General features: G+C 36.0%; 1 protein-coding gene across 1 annotated transcript in view; it reads right to left on the bottom strand.

The window, feature by feature from the left end:
* MRPL13 (mitochondrial ribosomal protein L13) overlaps positions 1 to 17291 on the bottom strand; it is a 45287-nt gene that overhangs the window by 18763 nt on the left and 9233 nt on the right. The window contains exons 3-4 of the mRNA XM_059392956.1: positions 13946 to 14039; positions 7067 to 7127 (exon numbers count right to left, since the gene is read on the bottom strand). Of these exons, the coding sequence (XP_059248939.1) occupies positions 7067 to 7127; positions 13946 to 14039 (155 nt within the window). The remainder of the gene's footprint in view (positions 1 to 7066; positions 7128 to 13945; positions 14040 to 17291) is intronic.

A 17291-nucleotide genomic window follows, 5' to 3' on the forward strand; every position in this document is an offset into this window, starting at 1 on the left:
GTGATGGGACGCCTGGGTGGCTCAGTTGGTTAAGCAGCTGCCTTCGGCTCAGGTCATGATCCCAGCGTCCTGGGATCGAGTCCCACATCGGGCTCCTTGCTCCGCAGGGAGCCTGCTTCTTCCTCTGACTCTGCCTTCCACTCTGTCTGCCTATGCTCGCTCTCGCTTGCTTTCTCTCTGACAAATAAATAAATAAATAAATAAAATCTTAAAAAAAAAAAAAAAAAAAGACTCAAAAGAAATGAAAGAAATTAGGACCTAAGTAGATATGTGGCAGCAACAAAGGAACTGTCATTGTTTTGTGCATTCCTATTTTCTTTAGGCTCTATCTGGTTTAATTTACGTTTAAAGGATAAGGACAATAGGAAGATGTTAAAAATAATCTATATATGTGATGTTTGCTAGAAGAAGCAATTCTCTAGGCTTGTACGAGAACTTATGGCTCCAATCTGTCATATACTGAAGAGAGCAGAACCCAGGGAGGCCTTAAGTCCTGTTTCCTCCAGGCAGGTCAGGAGGTTTCACATTCATAAAGTAAGCATGGCCAGACAGTTCTGAAACGGACTCCCTAAGCTGCAAATCTACAACAATGGTAACAGTTAACATTCACTGAAAACTTACTGTGTACACAGTGGCCAGCTGCACCCCATTTATTGTCTTGTTTGTGACGCTGAGTCTCATTGCACACACAAGAAAACAGATTCAGTGAGGTCAAAGAGCCTCCCAATTTCACCTAACAACTGGCAGTGCTGGAATTCAAACCAGGCGGTGGTCTTACTCCCAGAATAGACACAGTACATGCAATCACGGCCATCATGTGTTTGTCTCTCTAACTTCTCAAGAAGACAAAAAGTCCCTTTCTCTCTACCATACCCATTCCCAAGATGGCAAACTAATCTTACGCAATTTACTTTTCTCTTTTTAAGATTATTGTCTTTGTTGGTCTGAATGTGATTTGATATAAACGTTGTCAAGAGAAGGTCACACAGAGTCACGCTATGTCCCATAATCTCCTGGGGGCCTGCTGGTATACAGTATATACAAATACACTGCGAGGTCTTCAGTAAGCCACTGATAGGGACATTGGAGCGCTGCATCAATTTTTACCGTCTGTACACATAATCCAAGAATGTAACTTGACATACATTAACCCCATTAAAACTATACATGTTAGAACAGTGTTGCACTGTAAGAAGATTTCTTATTTCTTTAATTTTAAATCTTCAACTACATACAAAAGCAAATGCAATCCCATATATATTTCCCAGTTTAGTGCTGTTAATACGTTATGCACTGGAGATCTTAATAGAGATTTCTATTGTTAAAATTAAAAGCAATGAAAAATTCGGGGCGCCTGGGTGGCTCGTGGGTTAGGACACTGCCTTCGGCTCGGGTCATGATCTCAGGGTCCTGGGATCGAGTCCAGCATCGGGCTCTCTGCTCAGCAGGGAGCCTGTTTCCTCCTCTCTCTCTGCCTACTTGTGATCTCTCTCTGTCAAATAAATAAATAAAATCTTTAAAAAAAAAAAATTCAGTTAGTCACACAAGCCACATTTCAAGTGGCCAACTGCCACATGTGTCTAGTAGCTTTCATGTTTGACAGTGAACATAGAACATCATGACAGAAATTTCTTTTGGAAATTTGTGTCTAGTGGCTTTCATGTTTGACAGTGACATAGACAATCATGACAGAAATTTCTATTGGACAGCAGTGGTCTAGCTTTTCATCTTTAAAATTTTAATTTTTAAAAATCTTAAGCAGAAACTGACAGTGTTAAGTCTACTGAGCATCTTCTCTGGCTAAACTAGTCATTATGTCCTCAGAATATCCCAACAGCAATTTTATTGTTATGGCAGGGTTATGTGGCATTTAGGGTTCATGTTCTTAAAAAACTGTAGTTGTAGTCACTCGAATTAATAAGTTGTTTTTTTTAAACTTGCCCTATTAAAAAATGCAAATGTAACAGTCAAATTAGAGAAAGCTAGAAAGTGTAGAAAGGTTTTAAGTCAACAGGGAGAGAGAAAAAAGGAAGACATACAAACAATATTCACTCCAAATAATAGAATACAACAAGTGCATGCAATCAAGTAATTATAGCTGTACAGGCTTAAGTGTTAAGTTCTAAGGAATTCAGAAAGTGAGAAAGACAGAATAAAACGAGGTTAATAAATATTAAAGAACGTCCACATCTGTAGACCAGGGCATGTACCATTTGTTTCACACAAAATAACTTCATTAACTATGGGGGTGGGGGGAAGATAAGAAAGGAACCATGTTAGGAAAAAATATAAGGACAAAGATGTGGAGCATCTGGTTGGCTAAGTCAGAAGTACATGTAACTCGATCTTGGGGTTGTCAATTGAAGCCCTACATTGGGTGTAGAGATTATTTAAATAAATAAAAACTTAAAAAAAAAGAAAAAAATGTAAGCACAAAGAAACTATTAATGAAACTAAAATATATGATAGAGGGATAAGGAAATGCTGAATCAACATATTTATTTTAGTTTACAAATAAGGACCTGTATATTTATAAAAATACTTTGAAATATTTAATAACCTACTAATAACTATTTAAATGTATTAATTAATGTATTTTACAAACAATATTCTAGGACCGTACTGAAATGAGAAGCACGCATTATGAAACAAATTCTCTTACAAGCCCATACACCAAGTACTGATTAGCAAATTATGTCTGCTGGCAGAAGACCTACTGCTCCAGACAAACACTTAAATATTTGATTTGGAAGTAAAATAACTGACCTCTTCCTTAACAAGCCATTCTTTTTCAAAATACAAAGTCAAAGTTAAGATACAAAAAAAAAAAATTAACATTGTTTAAGTGAGGTAATAATTCAAACGGATTTAACTTTAAACTATTTTCAAGGCCTTCATAAACATTTTGTAATACATTTTAATCTTTGTTTATAAAACATAACTTGAAACAATTTCTATACATGTTATCTATTGCCAAATCCTTATAAAAAAGTTGGAACTATACTGCCGCCTAGTGTATAGTGAGTATGCCTAAATAACACAGAAATTTAAATTTTAAAAATATTTATTAAATATTAAAACTACAATATGTTGTGGCACTTACGGTATATAAGCATGGTACATAGGACACCACATGTAGCACATATGGTACAGAAGCCCTTATAACTTTTTAATACCATTAGATGCAATCCATAATAACAGGATATTTTATTTCCTGTAATAGTCTAAAAACATGTTTTGAAACAGAACATCAAATATTTCTTGAGCAACTTCTGAGCATATTTTTGTAAAACACCTATAAATGATAAGAAATAAAAATAAACAGTAAAGCATGGAACTTCCAAATGTTACTTCAGGACTTACTATAACAAAATACGTCCTTCTCCCTCATCTTCAAGAAAGTTTTAGGCAGTATTACACCAAACAAATGACTGTATCCTGACAGTAGATAGCTATTTTTATTCACCATCGTAGGGAAATAAAAAATAATGTCTTCACAGCATAACACTTTTTCATTTATGAATATATTTAGGTATAAAGCTAAAATAGTTCCTAATGGGGAAAACTGTTATTTATTCTATGAGTACAGTTCAAAGACTGAGTTATGAAGAATTAAGGAAGGAAAAATAAAATTGTGAAATGGCAATGGGAGACTTTGTTTTTAGTAATATCAACAGCTAATATTTAGATTAGAAACTTCTAGTACATAACTCAAATGACAAATAAATATTAATGAAATTAATAATACTGTTTTAAAAAATCTTTTCTAAACCATGGAAGCAACTAGAGGCCAGAAGTAGGAGAAAGTAGTACAAAAGAGTCCTAAGGCTGGCATTTGCCCAGAGGCATCAGCTTAGTGCAGGGCTTGCATTTCAAAGGACTACCCCTTATTTGGTCAGGAAGTAGGATCAAAGACTTCCTCATAAACCTAGATTTTCAACAGAAGTCAATACCCACGGTACAGAGTAGAGAAATTAAAAAATCAAATCTTTACTGATAGGAAACATTAGAACTATGAGCCTGACTGCACAAGGCCTCAAGGCCCCAAATTCACCTTTTTTTAAAAATGGGGATCAACGGGACGCCTGGGTGGCTCAGTTGGTTAAGCAGCTGCCTTCAGCTCAGGTCATGATCCCAGCGTCCTGGGATGGAGTCCCACATCGGGCTCCTTGCTCCGCAGGGAGCCTGCTTCTCCCTCTGACTCTGCCTTCCACTCTGTCTGCCTGTGCTGGCTCTCGCTCGCTCTCTCTCTGACCAAAAAAAAAAAAAAAAATCTTAAAAAAAAAAAATGGGGATCAAAACCCAGAAGTCTATAAAGTAGAGCTTAAAGAGGCCTTAGGTTGGTGTTAAGTTCTAAGGAATTCAGAAAGTGAGAAAGACAGAATAAAACGAGGTTAATAAATATTAAAACCCCATGTACCTGTCAGGAGCTAAGACAATATTTTTTTTTTATTAAAGATTCACTTATTTAGTTTAGAGAAAGAGAGTGTGTGCACATGTGCAAGGGTTAGGGGAAGCGGCAGAGTGAGAGGGAGACTCTCAAGCACACTCCGGTTGAAGCAAAGCCCAACCTGTGGTTCAACCTCACAACCCCGGGATCATGACACGGAATAGAAGCAAAGAGTAGGGCACTTAACTAACTAAGCCCCTGCCAAGTAAATTTATGACAAAATCTACTCTGGAGATATAGATCCTAAAGAATTCTCAGGGATGAACTTTTAAGGTACATGAGCTTATCAAGTATCCTGAGCAGAAACAATGTATTACAGACCCACAAAGACCACAAATATCAGAATCAGATATAAAAACTAAGAATTATGTTTACTCTGCTTAAAAAAATAAGAAGGAACCAAAGTATGACAAAGAAACAGAAAAACTATCAAAACTGACCAGCAAACTTGAAAAAAAGACAAACAGTAAATCTTCAAGAAAAAAAATAAAAATTCAAATTAGGACTCAATAAAAGGATGAGACATAAGTAAAAGTATGTCTCAGATGAGACATAAGCAAAAAGATAGAGAACTAGAACACAGAAATAAAGAAATTATTGGGTGGGTTAAGTGGGTTGAGCCTCTGCCTTCGGCTCAGGTCATGATCTCAGGGTCTTGGGATCAAGCCCCGCATCGGACTCTCAGCCCAGCAGGAAGCCTGCTCGCCATCCCCCCAACCCCGTGTCTCTGCCTGCCTCTCTGCCTACTTGTGATATCTCTCTATGACAGACAAATAAATCTTAAAAAAAAATTATTGACAATGCAGCAAAGACAGGGAGACACAAAATATGAAAGAGAACTAATAAATCATGTACAATGAAATAATACAACTACTGTAAATATTATCATATTTCCAAAAGGAAGGAACAGATAAAGAATAAAGGCACCAATATTTAAAAGACCTAAGTGCTGACAAATTTTCAGAACTGAAGATACCAGTCCTCAAGCAAAATAAATAACAAGACTTGAATAGAAACAGAAAAACCAACACCAAAAGAAACAAGACAAAATATATACAAAGAAATAGTTACATTGACATGTGACTTGTCAACAGCAGTAACAGATGCTAAAATCTGTTTGAACAATAGCTTCAAAGAGGTGAGACCAAAAAAGTTATGCTAGAATCTCATATATTGAATAAGCAAAACTAACTTTCAAGAAAGAAGGCAAAAATAAGATAGTTTGAGACAAAAATGAGTTTACTATTAAGAGAATGTTATGATAGGAATGCCAAAAGAAATATTTCAAGAAGGAAATTAATCCCAAAGGAAGGCTGTTATGTGAAAGGATTTATAAGCAAAGAGAATCATAAAACATCAGTTAACTGTGTAAAACAGTAACAAGAATGTTGAACTGGAAGGGTTTTAAGAATTTCTGAATAGAGAAAGAATCATAACTGTGAGGGAGAATAGGTGCTGAAAATCTTCTGAGGATCTTGATTTGATCTGGAGGAAAGTAAAGATACTGATTAATCTTAGACTTAGAATAAATAAACTTAATCCAAAAGAAGGCAAGAAAGAAAGAGAGGGAAAAAATAAAACAAAATCTCATTCAATTTAAATGTAAAGTAAAATGACATTTCAGGCAAACACTACCAAAAGAAGGCTGATACAGCTTATTAATATAAAAAATATATATACCTGGAGTTAAAAAGCATTACTGGAGATAAAAAGGGCCAGTATATATGCTAATTAATTCTTAGGAACAGGATAATTCCAAACTTAAATTCATCTAACACTAAATCTTCAAAACATATAAAGCAAAAATTGACAGAACTACAGGGGAAAAGTAAATCCACAATTGAGATTGTAACATAACTCTTTCATGTAACCAATACATCAAATGAACAAAAAAAGGGAAGACTTTTTGTTTTGTTTTTAAGATTTTATTTATTTATTTGTCAGAGAGAGAGAGAGAGCGCGAGCGCGCACAGGCAGACAGAGTGGCAGGCAGAGGCAGAGGGAGAAGCAGGCTCCCAGCCGAGCAAGAAGCCCGAGGTGGGACTCGATCCCAAAATGCTGGGATCACAACCTGAGCTGAAGGCAGCCGCTTAACCAACTGAGCCACCCAGGCGTCCCAAAAAAGGGTAAGACTTTTGACTGGAACATATTTTGCATATTTGATATAATGAATATATAAGCATACATAGATACAAACAATGCTCTGCAAGATGTTTTCAGTGAACATATCATATTCCAGGTAATCAGGCTGGTATCAAGTAATTAAAAAGAAAAGCAACAAAGCTGTTTGGCTACATGTAAAACATAGTAAATAGTGCTTAGAAAATATATAGAATTGAATAATAATATATATAATTGAATAATTGAAAACAGAATTGAATAATTCAAGAATAATTTAATATATAGAATTGAGTAATTAGAATTTGAAAAATATATAGAATTGAATAATAGTAATAATGATGGGTTAATACTTAGCAAAACTTGTGAGACACAGTTAAAGTGCAGAATTTATAGCCTTGCATGCCAGCTACATTAGAAGAGAATCAAGACTGGAAAAATAGTTTCTGAACCAGTTTTTCCACAGATGATAAACAATAAAAAATACAATAAACTTACTGCTATTGGATCCTTCTGGTGTAGCTGAGCAGCTGTTACTTGTTTAAATCCACCTGGATAGCTGTGAAAAGAAGCAAAGACATTAAAACTGAGAGTAGGCTATGACATAGTATTCTTGAAATGAATACTGTTTTATAATATGAAAACTATTTTTATTATGAAATTATTCTTGTTTTAGGAAAACATGCTGTTCATTAGTGTCTTAAAAAAATTAAGTAGTGGGGCGCCTGGGTGGCTCGGTGGGTTAAGCCTCTGCCTTCGGCTCAGGTCATGGTCTCAGGGTGCTAAGCCTGCTTCCTCTACTCTCTCTGCCTGCCTCTCTGCCTACTTGTGATCTCTGTCAAATAAATAAATAAATAAAAATCTTAAAAAAAAAAAATTAAGTAGTAACCCGATGCTATTTGAAGTGCTATTCTTTTTAAGTGGTCAAATATCATTATTTCATAAAAGTTCCATATCTTGGGAAATTCTTGACATAATTATCTTTCTAGGGAATTAAAGTTTTCATTCATTCATTCACTCACTCATTCATTCATTATGGGGCAGTTTATCATGCTTGAATTAAGAAAGAAAAAGCAGTAAACCAATATGCTTCACATTTCCTACCAAGTCAGAATGTCTATATAACCTACGGGTCAAGTTTGGGGAAAATAGTGGTAGACCACTTTCGTTCTAAAGTGGAGTTCAGGGCGCCTGGGTGGCTGAGTTGGTTAAGCAACTGCCTTCAGCTCAGGTCATGATCCTGGAGTCCAGGGATGGAGGCCCACATCAGGCCACAGCTCCAGGGAAGTCTGCTTCTCCCTCTGGCATTCTCCCCTCTCATGCTCTCTCTCACCATCTCTCTCTCAAACAAATAAATAAAATCTTAAAAATAAATAAATAAATAAGTAAATAAAGTGGAATTCATACTCTGAGCAGGGAATGATCCTGTTTCCGATTAAAAGGTGGTAAAAGATCACTAAGAGTAATATGCTGGTCCTAAGTAATAAAATATTGCATTGCATTCATATAAAAATATATATAAAATGGATAAATTAGAGGTCAATAACTATGTATGTATATATATATATATGTGCATATATACATATACACACATATGTATATGGGATACACACACACACACACACACATACATACACACTTGGGATAGTACTGGTGGTAGCTTGGTAACTTGGATGCCCCATACCCCAGTCTAGAATCTAGATTTGCCAGTGGCTACCAGTATATTATTTAACTCATTTTACCTTTTCATATAAGAGTTTATTCACATAAGAAAATGAGGGGTGCCTGGGTGGCTCAGTGGGTTAAGGCCTCTGCCTTCGGCTCATGTCATCATCCCAGGGTCCTGGGATCGAGCCCCACATCAGGCTCTCTGCTAGGCTGGGGGCCTGCTTCCCTTCCTCTCTCTCTGCCTGTCTCTCTGCCTATTTGTGATCTCTCTCTGCCAAATAAATAAACAAAATCTTAAAAAAAAAAAAAAAGAAAGAAAGAAAGAAAGAAAGAAAATGATACTATCTGCTCCATCTACCTCTCAAGATTTTTACAAGAGCCAATGAGAAAATGTGAAAGTGCTTAAGGAATTTAAAACAAAAACAATATATAGATGTAAGGTTTCCTTAAGCTGAATGGATAAACACAGCCTAAACAATTTCTGAGGAAGGGGAAAGGAAAACATAAACTCAGTGCACTCTACAAAAGAAGTTAAAGATTACCTAAATGTAATTCCTTTCATAAGTTTCTTTCGACAAGACTTGAAAACATTTGAAAAAACCACATTTCAGGAATAAAATTTAAGAAGCAGATTTAGAAGTCTGCTGAGAAAGATGGATAATTTTCAAAGTGATACTCTTGCATTTGTTTCAAGGAATTTCAGTTTCAGAAAAAGAAATATCTGTCTAGACTTCAATTACTATATTCATTCTCTCCACGGAAAAAAATACTTATACCTTCTATGCTAAAGATCACCTTTCTGTTTTGAACACTGGGATGCCAAATTCTAAAGCATAATACCATCTACATTTTATTTCAGGAGAAGAGCATAAAATTCCGAGCAGATGAATGACTTGAAGAGTATAATAAATACTCTGTTGGTTTTTAACTGGTGAAAAAGTAATTACACTTCCTCCTCCAGGGATAGCCTGAAGGAAGAGAAGAAACTTTGTTTTAAATGTTAGTCAGATTTTTTTCAATTCAAATTAATTCAGTAAATACCAAATGCCTATTGTGCGGAGTGCTGGGGAAATACAATAAATATAACAGTATCCTGTCCACAGGAAAAATGACTGAGTTAGATGCCTCAGAAGGCATCTAACTGTAGGCTCTATTTCTAACTCATACCAATACATTTTAGATGACTGAGCAGTTAGATGTCAAAGTTCAAGGTGCACACATAACACATCTTGCCTGACCTCTAAAACCACGAGAAATGAATGTTTATGAAAGGTTTAGATGAGAAAAGATTTTCTGAGACTGGAAAACACAGAAGAAACTATAAAGGAAAAGAAATTTAATTGTATAAAAGTTAAATAACAAAGCACAACATAAAACAAAGCACATCATAAAGAAAATTCATAAAAACTACATGCTATCTAATGGTGGAATAGTATTCTTAATAGATTAAATATGCACAGAAAGTGCTAAGGAAAGTATTGACACCTTATTATAATGCAACGTAAACAATCGGATGCCCATCAAAGTAGCAGAATCTTATTATTAAATCGTTTTTAATGACAGTACTGTGTCAGCTGTTCTTTACCACCGACACTTTTGCGCTCCTAGTGCACTATTACAGTAATGTTTGGAAATACCTTTTAAAAGGTATTTTTAAATAGGTATTCTTTTAAAAGATCTATTATCATCCCTTAAATCTTGAAATTCATTACATTCTTCTTTTTATTTAGAATACGCTATATATTGAAAAAGCCTAATGGATAAAGATGTTTTTCAGCTCTTTATGAAACTAAAAATTTTAATTAAAAAAATAGAACAATATTTTCTATGCAAATTGTACTGTGTACTACTACATAGTGACTAATAATAATATTTATCAAAAAGCTTTCTGGGAATTTTATATAAAATGAAAAAGGGTGTAAACTTGTATGTGAATTAAAATGCTGAGTCCACAGGATGAAAATGATTTTTAGTTCCTTCTTTTACATTTTTCTGCATTTTCTAAAATTACCATATATTAACATTTTTACAACTAGAGAGTTAACTTTCCAATACATGAGGTAACCGTGTTATGAGCATAGTAAGAGTGGTACCTCTAGTGAAGTGAAGGAACAAAGTGAAGAGTCAAGAAAAACAGAAACAGTGGCACCTGGGTAGCTCAGTGGGTTAAGGCCTCTGCCTTAGGCTCAGGTTATGATCTCGGAGTCCTGGGATCAATCCCTGCATCAGGCTCTCTGCTCAGCAGGGAGCCTGCTTCCTCCTCTCTCTCTCTCTGCCTGCCTCTCTGCCAAATAAATAAATAAAATCTTAAAAAAAAAAAAAAAAAAAAACAGAAACAAAAAGTGACTAACCCTATGGGGGATGAGGAAATAGGGAAGGCCTTCCAGAAAAGGTGACACGTGAGTCAGGTTTTAATAGGAGAAATATGAGAGGTCTTGAGAAACATTCCTATGAAGGAGAATAACACATGCAAAGGCAGAGAGGCAAGAAATAGCAATATGTTGGCTAAAATGAAGGATTCTGAAGCAGCAGTGGTAACTGGGTACCAATAATTTACAATAGTTTAGGTTTTCATCCTTAGAAAAAAGAACTTGACTGAAGAGGACACTGCCAGCAGAGGGCATGACACTAGCTGTTTGCTACTTGGCGGTGCTATTACTTTCTTTCATTTGCAGTTATTACTACAGAAATTATTGCTACAGTAATTACTACAGCATTTTGGTCAATACATTCCTTTCTGCTCTTATCACATTATGTTATTCTGACTTTTCATATTTCCTTCCCCCCATTATCTTTTAATTTTATAGAATTTTATAGAGATTTCCCAATAGTAGAAATTACTAAAGCTCAATGTGAATTATTTTGGTTATGTTAAATAACAATTTCATAATAAAGCATACGATGGCTAATGGAAGCAGAAAAGTTATTGCCAGCATTTAAGACCTACTTAGGCAAGAGATGAGAGGAAACAGATGGGGACATGAAAGTCTGCTTGTCTAAGAAGAGGGTGCAATTGGAAATAAAGTAATTTTAACCAGGAATAAAGGCCAACATTTCTTTCTTTCTTTTTTTAAAAGATTTATTTATCTTGAGAGAAAGAGAAACAGTATGAGTGGGGGAGCGGTATAGAAGGAGAGAAAGAATCTCAAACAGACTTAACACTGAGCATGCAGCCCAATGCCGGGCTGGATCCCAGGACCCTGAGATCATGACCTGATCATGAGCTGAAATCAACAGTCAGCTACTTAACCTACTGAGCCACCCAGGCACCCCTTTCCAGGATATCTTGCGTGATAGTATGGAAGGAATGCTTAATTCAACGTGTATGCGACCTGAAGCCGGAGAGTTAACTACCACATTACATGACACACTCAAGATCTCAAAACATTTGAAAAGGCTGGAGATAAAATTTAACTTAAGATACTGCATTTGTGTTAAAATGTAACTAAACCACACAGGATGGAATATACATGGCTGAGCAGCAGCATGTTTAAAACAAGACTCGGGAATTTCAGCTAATCATGAACTCAGTATATTACTCAATGATATGGCCTTGAAGAAAAGTTCTATTGCAATAAAGGGCTGCATTGTACTATCCATTATACTGTATTATACCAGACTATCCCACTATACTAGAAAACCATCAGAACATAGCCAGGTGAGTATATTTAGTTAAGAAAGACACCGACAAGAAAGAAGTCTTTCTAGAGTGACCAGGATATAAAGGTGATAGTTGAAATGAGGCCATATGAAGAACTCTGAAGGAGCTACAGATGTTTAGCCAAAGGGAAAAGACAAATCAATGGGCTCTTACTGATCCTAGCCTCAAAATTATGTGAAGAATGCCCTGTGGAAGAGATAGATATTATACTGTCCGAAGAGGAGAACTAAGACCAGTAGGAAAGCTAGAGAAAAACAGATTGTGATTCAATAGCATAAAGATCTTTCTAAAATTTAAACCATTTTTGGGCTCTTGGGTGGCTCAGTCAGTTAAACCTCCGCCTTCAGCTCAGGTCATGATCTGGGGGTCCTGGGATTAAGTCCCACACTGGGCGCCCAGCTCATCGGTGGTGAGGAGGTGGTGTGCTGCTTCTCCTTCTGCCTGCTGCTCCCCTGTTTATGTGCTTGCTCTCTTTCTGTGACTGTCTCTCTGACAAATAAATAAAATCTTTAAAAATATAAATAAAATAAAATTTAAACCATTTCAAAGGTGGAATGAATGGGCTGCCTTACAAGCCACGAAATGGCTGTTATTCAAACATTGGCAGGGAGACCCAGATCTTGAAAGGTACGTTGTGGGGATTCTAGGTATCTTCCAAATTTGGGATTTTGTTCATCACTCCTTAATCATCTCAAGTTTTTTCAGATATTGAAGATGGTTCAGGAAATAGCAATAACATGAATGATTTATAGGAAACAAAAAGAAGACTGACTAAAAAATTAGAATAATTTAAACCAGAGAGGTTACATCCAAAGTTTCTAGGAAAAACAAATAACTAGTTCTGATACAGTTCTGTGGGTTTTTTTGCTTGAGTAAATGTAGCATATGCAAAATTAGTATTTTCTTAAATGCCAATTTTTGAAAATAACTCTTTAAATTAGATCTATATTACATTTTTAAGGGATGGGTTTATTTATTTAAAAAAACATCTTTTTAAAAATTATCTCTACTTTGAATATGGAGCTCACACTCATAACCTGAGGGGAAGAGTGATACGCTCTTTGAACTGAGCCAGCCAGGTACCCCCTGGTAAGACCAATAGTATTTTTACAGTAATATATTTCAGCTGCTTATCTTCCTTGACAATGGCATTATCTTTTTTTTTAGTATAGTTGACAAAAAAGATTACATTAATTTCTGCTGTATAACTTAGTGATTCAACAGCTCTGTATGTCACGCTGGGCTCACCACCAGTGTAGCTACTCTCTGTTACCATATGATGCTATTACAATACCACGGACTATATTCCCGTTCTGTACCATTTATCCCCAGGACATAGTCATTCCGTAAATGGAAGCCTGTATCTCCCATTCCCCTTCACCCACTTTGCCCATCCCCTCCATTCTCATCCTCTCTGGCCATCACTAATCTGTTCTTTGTACTTATAGCTCTCATTCTTTTTGTTTATTCATTTGTTTTTCAGATTCCACATATAAGTGAAATCATATTATATTTGTCTTTCTCTGTCTGACTCTTCACTTAACATTATACACTCATGTTGTTGCAAATGGCAAGACCACATCCTTTTTTGTGGCTGAATTAATATTCCAGTGCATGTGCACATGTGTACATCATTACCCATTCATCTATCAGTGGACACTTGAAGTGCTTTTCTATCTTGCCTATTATAAATAATGCTGCAATAAACATGGGATACGTATGTCTTTACAAATTAATGTTTTCATTTTCTTTGGGTAAATACCTAGTAAAGGAACTACTGGATCATATGATAGTTCTATTTTTAATTTTTTGAGGAATCTCCATACTGTCTTCTACAGTGGCTGTACCAGTTTGCAATCCTAATAGTTCACGAAGGTTCCTTTTCCTTCACATCCTCACCAACATGTATTATTTTTTGTCTTTTTGATTTTGGCCATGCTGACAGGTGTTAAGGTAGTATCTCTTTATGGTTTTGGTTGGCCTTTCCCTGATGGTTAGTGATGCTGAGCATCTTTTCATATGTTTGTTAGACAATGGCTTTATCTTACCCAGTATGTGAGGAGTAAACTTTTTGTTCCCATTTATTTCCAGAAAATGCAATGTGCCTTGTGTTCATTATGACCACATGATCCCCACAGTCACCTAGATTTAAAAAGAACAAAGAAAAAAAGATTTTATAATGAAAGTCATGACTTTAAGAAAAAGTGATCTTGGTTATTTATAAAGCTTTTCAAAATCTAAACAATACATTAAAAAATATAAAGCAAGTCACAGTGCAACACCAAAATCCTTGCACAGGATTTTGCTGTTCTGTTCCTCTTTAACATAACATCTAAGTATAGAAAGAATTGGCCAGACATTTGGAAAATCTCAACACTGGAAGGTAAAAGAGAATATAATAAAGATGCCAATAATAACAACACATATCTGAAAGGCAAACTATTGTTATTCCTATTGTCTTTTCCCATTAATAATCACACTTTGCTAAAATGTTTATATTAACATACCTTTAAATATCTAATACAAACTTTCCCTTAAAAATAGACGACAAAATGAAAACAATACGCATATAGAAGTAAAAAGGTATGTTTTACCAATTAATTAATTTTATCTATTTAATTTGAAACAAATTGAAAACAAATGTAAAACATCACAATTGAGTATTCTTCCCAAATTCAGAGAACAATAGAGTACTATGTTGGGAGACTTTTAGGTGGGGTGTCACAATCCTGCTCTCAATCGTCTTTGTTAGTGAGATTTAGGACATTTGCAAGCCAAGGGAGACTCCTGCTTGTTTATGGCAGTCAGGGCTGCCAGAGGGATGCTACACAGAGGACTGAGGGGAAGTGGATGGAGGGGGGGTGTACAAGATGCCAGCTTTTGCTTTGTCCTCAGCCAGCCTCGTGCTCCCTCATCACTAACAGGGAAATTTTTAAAAAGATTCTAAAAGCTTATTTATTTAAAAAAATGAAAAAATAAGTATAAATAAATATCATATATGGAAACTAAGGATTACATGATCAGATCTATACAAAGCTCTGAATTTGAATGATTGCAATTTCAGAGAGAAGTACATAGTCTATGTGGACCAAGGGTAAAGGAAAGAGGATAAAGCAGTAGGTTTTCTTTACCACAGTGAAAGGGAATCTAGAAATATAAAGGAAAGACACAGGAACCTTACTGTGAGTGGACTAAAAAGATAGCTTTGTGTTTGGTGAATTGCTTGAAGTTCCTAAAAGTGATCAACAGTGGGCTACTAAGGCAACTGGGCGAATGAATGAGAAAAACAAAGATGGTGAGAAGAGATCTACACCTTTTCAGAGAATGCTGAAGTTACCTTAGTTTTGGAGCAGACATTTACAGCTGAAGAAGCTAAGGCCTGCTTAGCTAAGTGATCTGCCAAAGCTCATGCACCGTGTTATTTAACACCTGTTCTGGCTCTTTCAGTGACACTTATGTGGAGGAAAAATGAAATTTTTACACAAACAAAAGCTGAACTTACTTATAAAATGTTACTTAAGCTTTGAGAATGCAAAAAGCACCTTAAACTACTCCAAACAAAGCTACTCTTATTTGTAGAGATCAAAAAGGATCTTTCAAAGGACATTAGAAAGAATACCACAGAGCAGATGAAAATCACGTTTTTTTCATCTCTAAGGTATGAACATCTACTCTGGGAAAAGTTAATCTCCCTCAATAACTTATGCCAGATCTCTATTAAATATATTCTTAGAAGCACTTCTCTGACTCTAAATAAAACTAACCAGCAATTAAATATTTGGGTTTTTTACTGCATTACATATTAAAACAAAACCCAATATCTTTAAAGGCTAAAATCCTGAATACAGCATAATCATTTCTGTTTAAATTTCAGTTAAATGGACAGATTTCATTTTAAAGTTTTAACTAAAAACTTATGCTTTATAAAATGCACCAAATGAATATAAATTGGAACCCTGTTGCCTGATGAAGAGATGTTCCAAGAGAAATTTCTTCCAGATTAAAAAGAGTTCAGTAAGTAATTTTTAGAATAGGAATTGTGATTTTAGTTGTAAAAATTCTCGCCTTAGATGTGTAATGTTATTTGACTCTTTTTTATAATATTCAGTGGTAAATTAAATAGATAAAATTAATTAATTACTTTAAAAAATCAGGTGCCAAATAAATTCAGACCCAGTCAATCCAAGTGGAAACTCAAAAGCTTCCTGTCAGGGAACTGAAGGTCTCATGAGGAGTTACAGATCAGGGGTGTTTCTCAGTCCTATAGCTTCAGTATTTTGGCTCGTTTTCTCCCCAAAGCCAGAACTCACATTTTTTCCTCCATATTGCCTAGGAGAAAGGAAGTAACATTCAGTCTATATCCTCCACGTGCGAGGGCCTGTGGAGGCCTCTCATGTTCACTTTCTGGCACTGTAAGTCTCACAATCATCGAAGTGGGCTTTATCCACCTCCTCCCTCCCAGCAGCTTATTTTTTAATAAGCAAATGGAGTCAGAGGTTGAACAACTCCACTACGATCGCATGGTTAATTAAGTGGTGAAGTTAAGATTCAAATACAATTCTAGTGACTTCAAAGACAAATTTTCTCCTCTTTACTACACCAGGATGGCAAAGGGGTGGCAGGGGGAACGGCATTTGGAGGCAGTGATCTCAGTCACTAACTGATCACGCACACCTTTCCACTAAGTTCTGAGGACAGCTCCGAAATCCTTCTCATCGGACTCCTCCTAGCTTCAAGTTATGTGTCACTGATGGGGGAACAGAAGGCTGGCTGAGGACAAAGCAAAAGCTGACACCCTGCAACCTTCCCCCTCCCCAGACATATGTGATATTCTTTAGAAATCTCCCAACTATCTTAATGTTAATACCAAGCTAGAGGAAAAAACCTTGATGATGACAAGGCCTCAAGGCATCCAGTCTCTTATAGGTCCTTGTGAGCATATGAAAGTACTACTGAAACCTCCCTTTTCCTTATCTCCCCCTACCCCACCCTACATAACCTGCCACCCCTCACAACCCTGGGGCAGCAGCTCTTTCTGCCATGGGTCCTGTTCCCGTGCTTTAATAAACCACCATTTCGTACAAAAGAGGTCTCAAAAATTCTTTCTTGGTCATCTGCTCCGGACCACACCCCACCGAATCTCACTTATATTCTAAGACTTCATCATCACGTTTGTACTTCACCACGTACCAATTCTTCAGATAAGGTATTCAAAGAGACCTAGAGCATAGCCTCAAAATTTCTAGTCTTACTTACCAGTTCTTTCATACACCAAAGTTTGTACAAGGTAAGCCATACTACTTGCTATACTTGCTATTCCCTGAAGCATTATTCCATTACTTCTATTCAAAACACACACACACACACACACACACACACACACACACGTATATA

This window comes from Mustela nigripes, chromosome 3 (genome assembly GCF_022355385.1).
Source record: "Mustela nigripes isolate SB6536 chromosome 3, MUSNIG.SB6536, whole genome shotgun sequence".
NCBI classification, from domain to species: Eukaryota; Metazoa; Chordata; class Mammalia; order Carnivora; family Mustelidae; genus Mustela; species Mustela nigripes.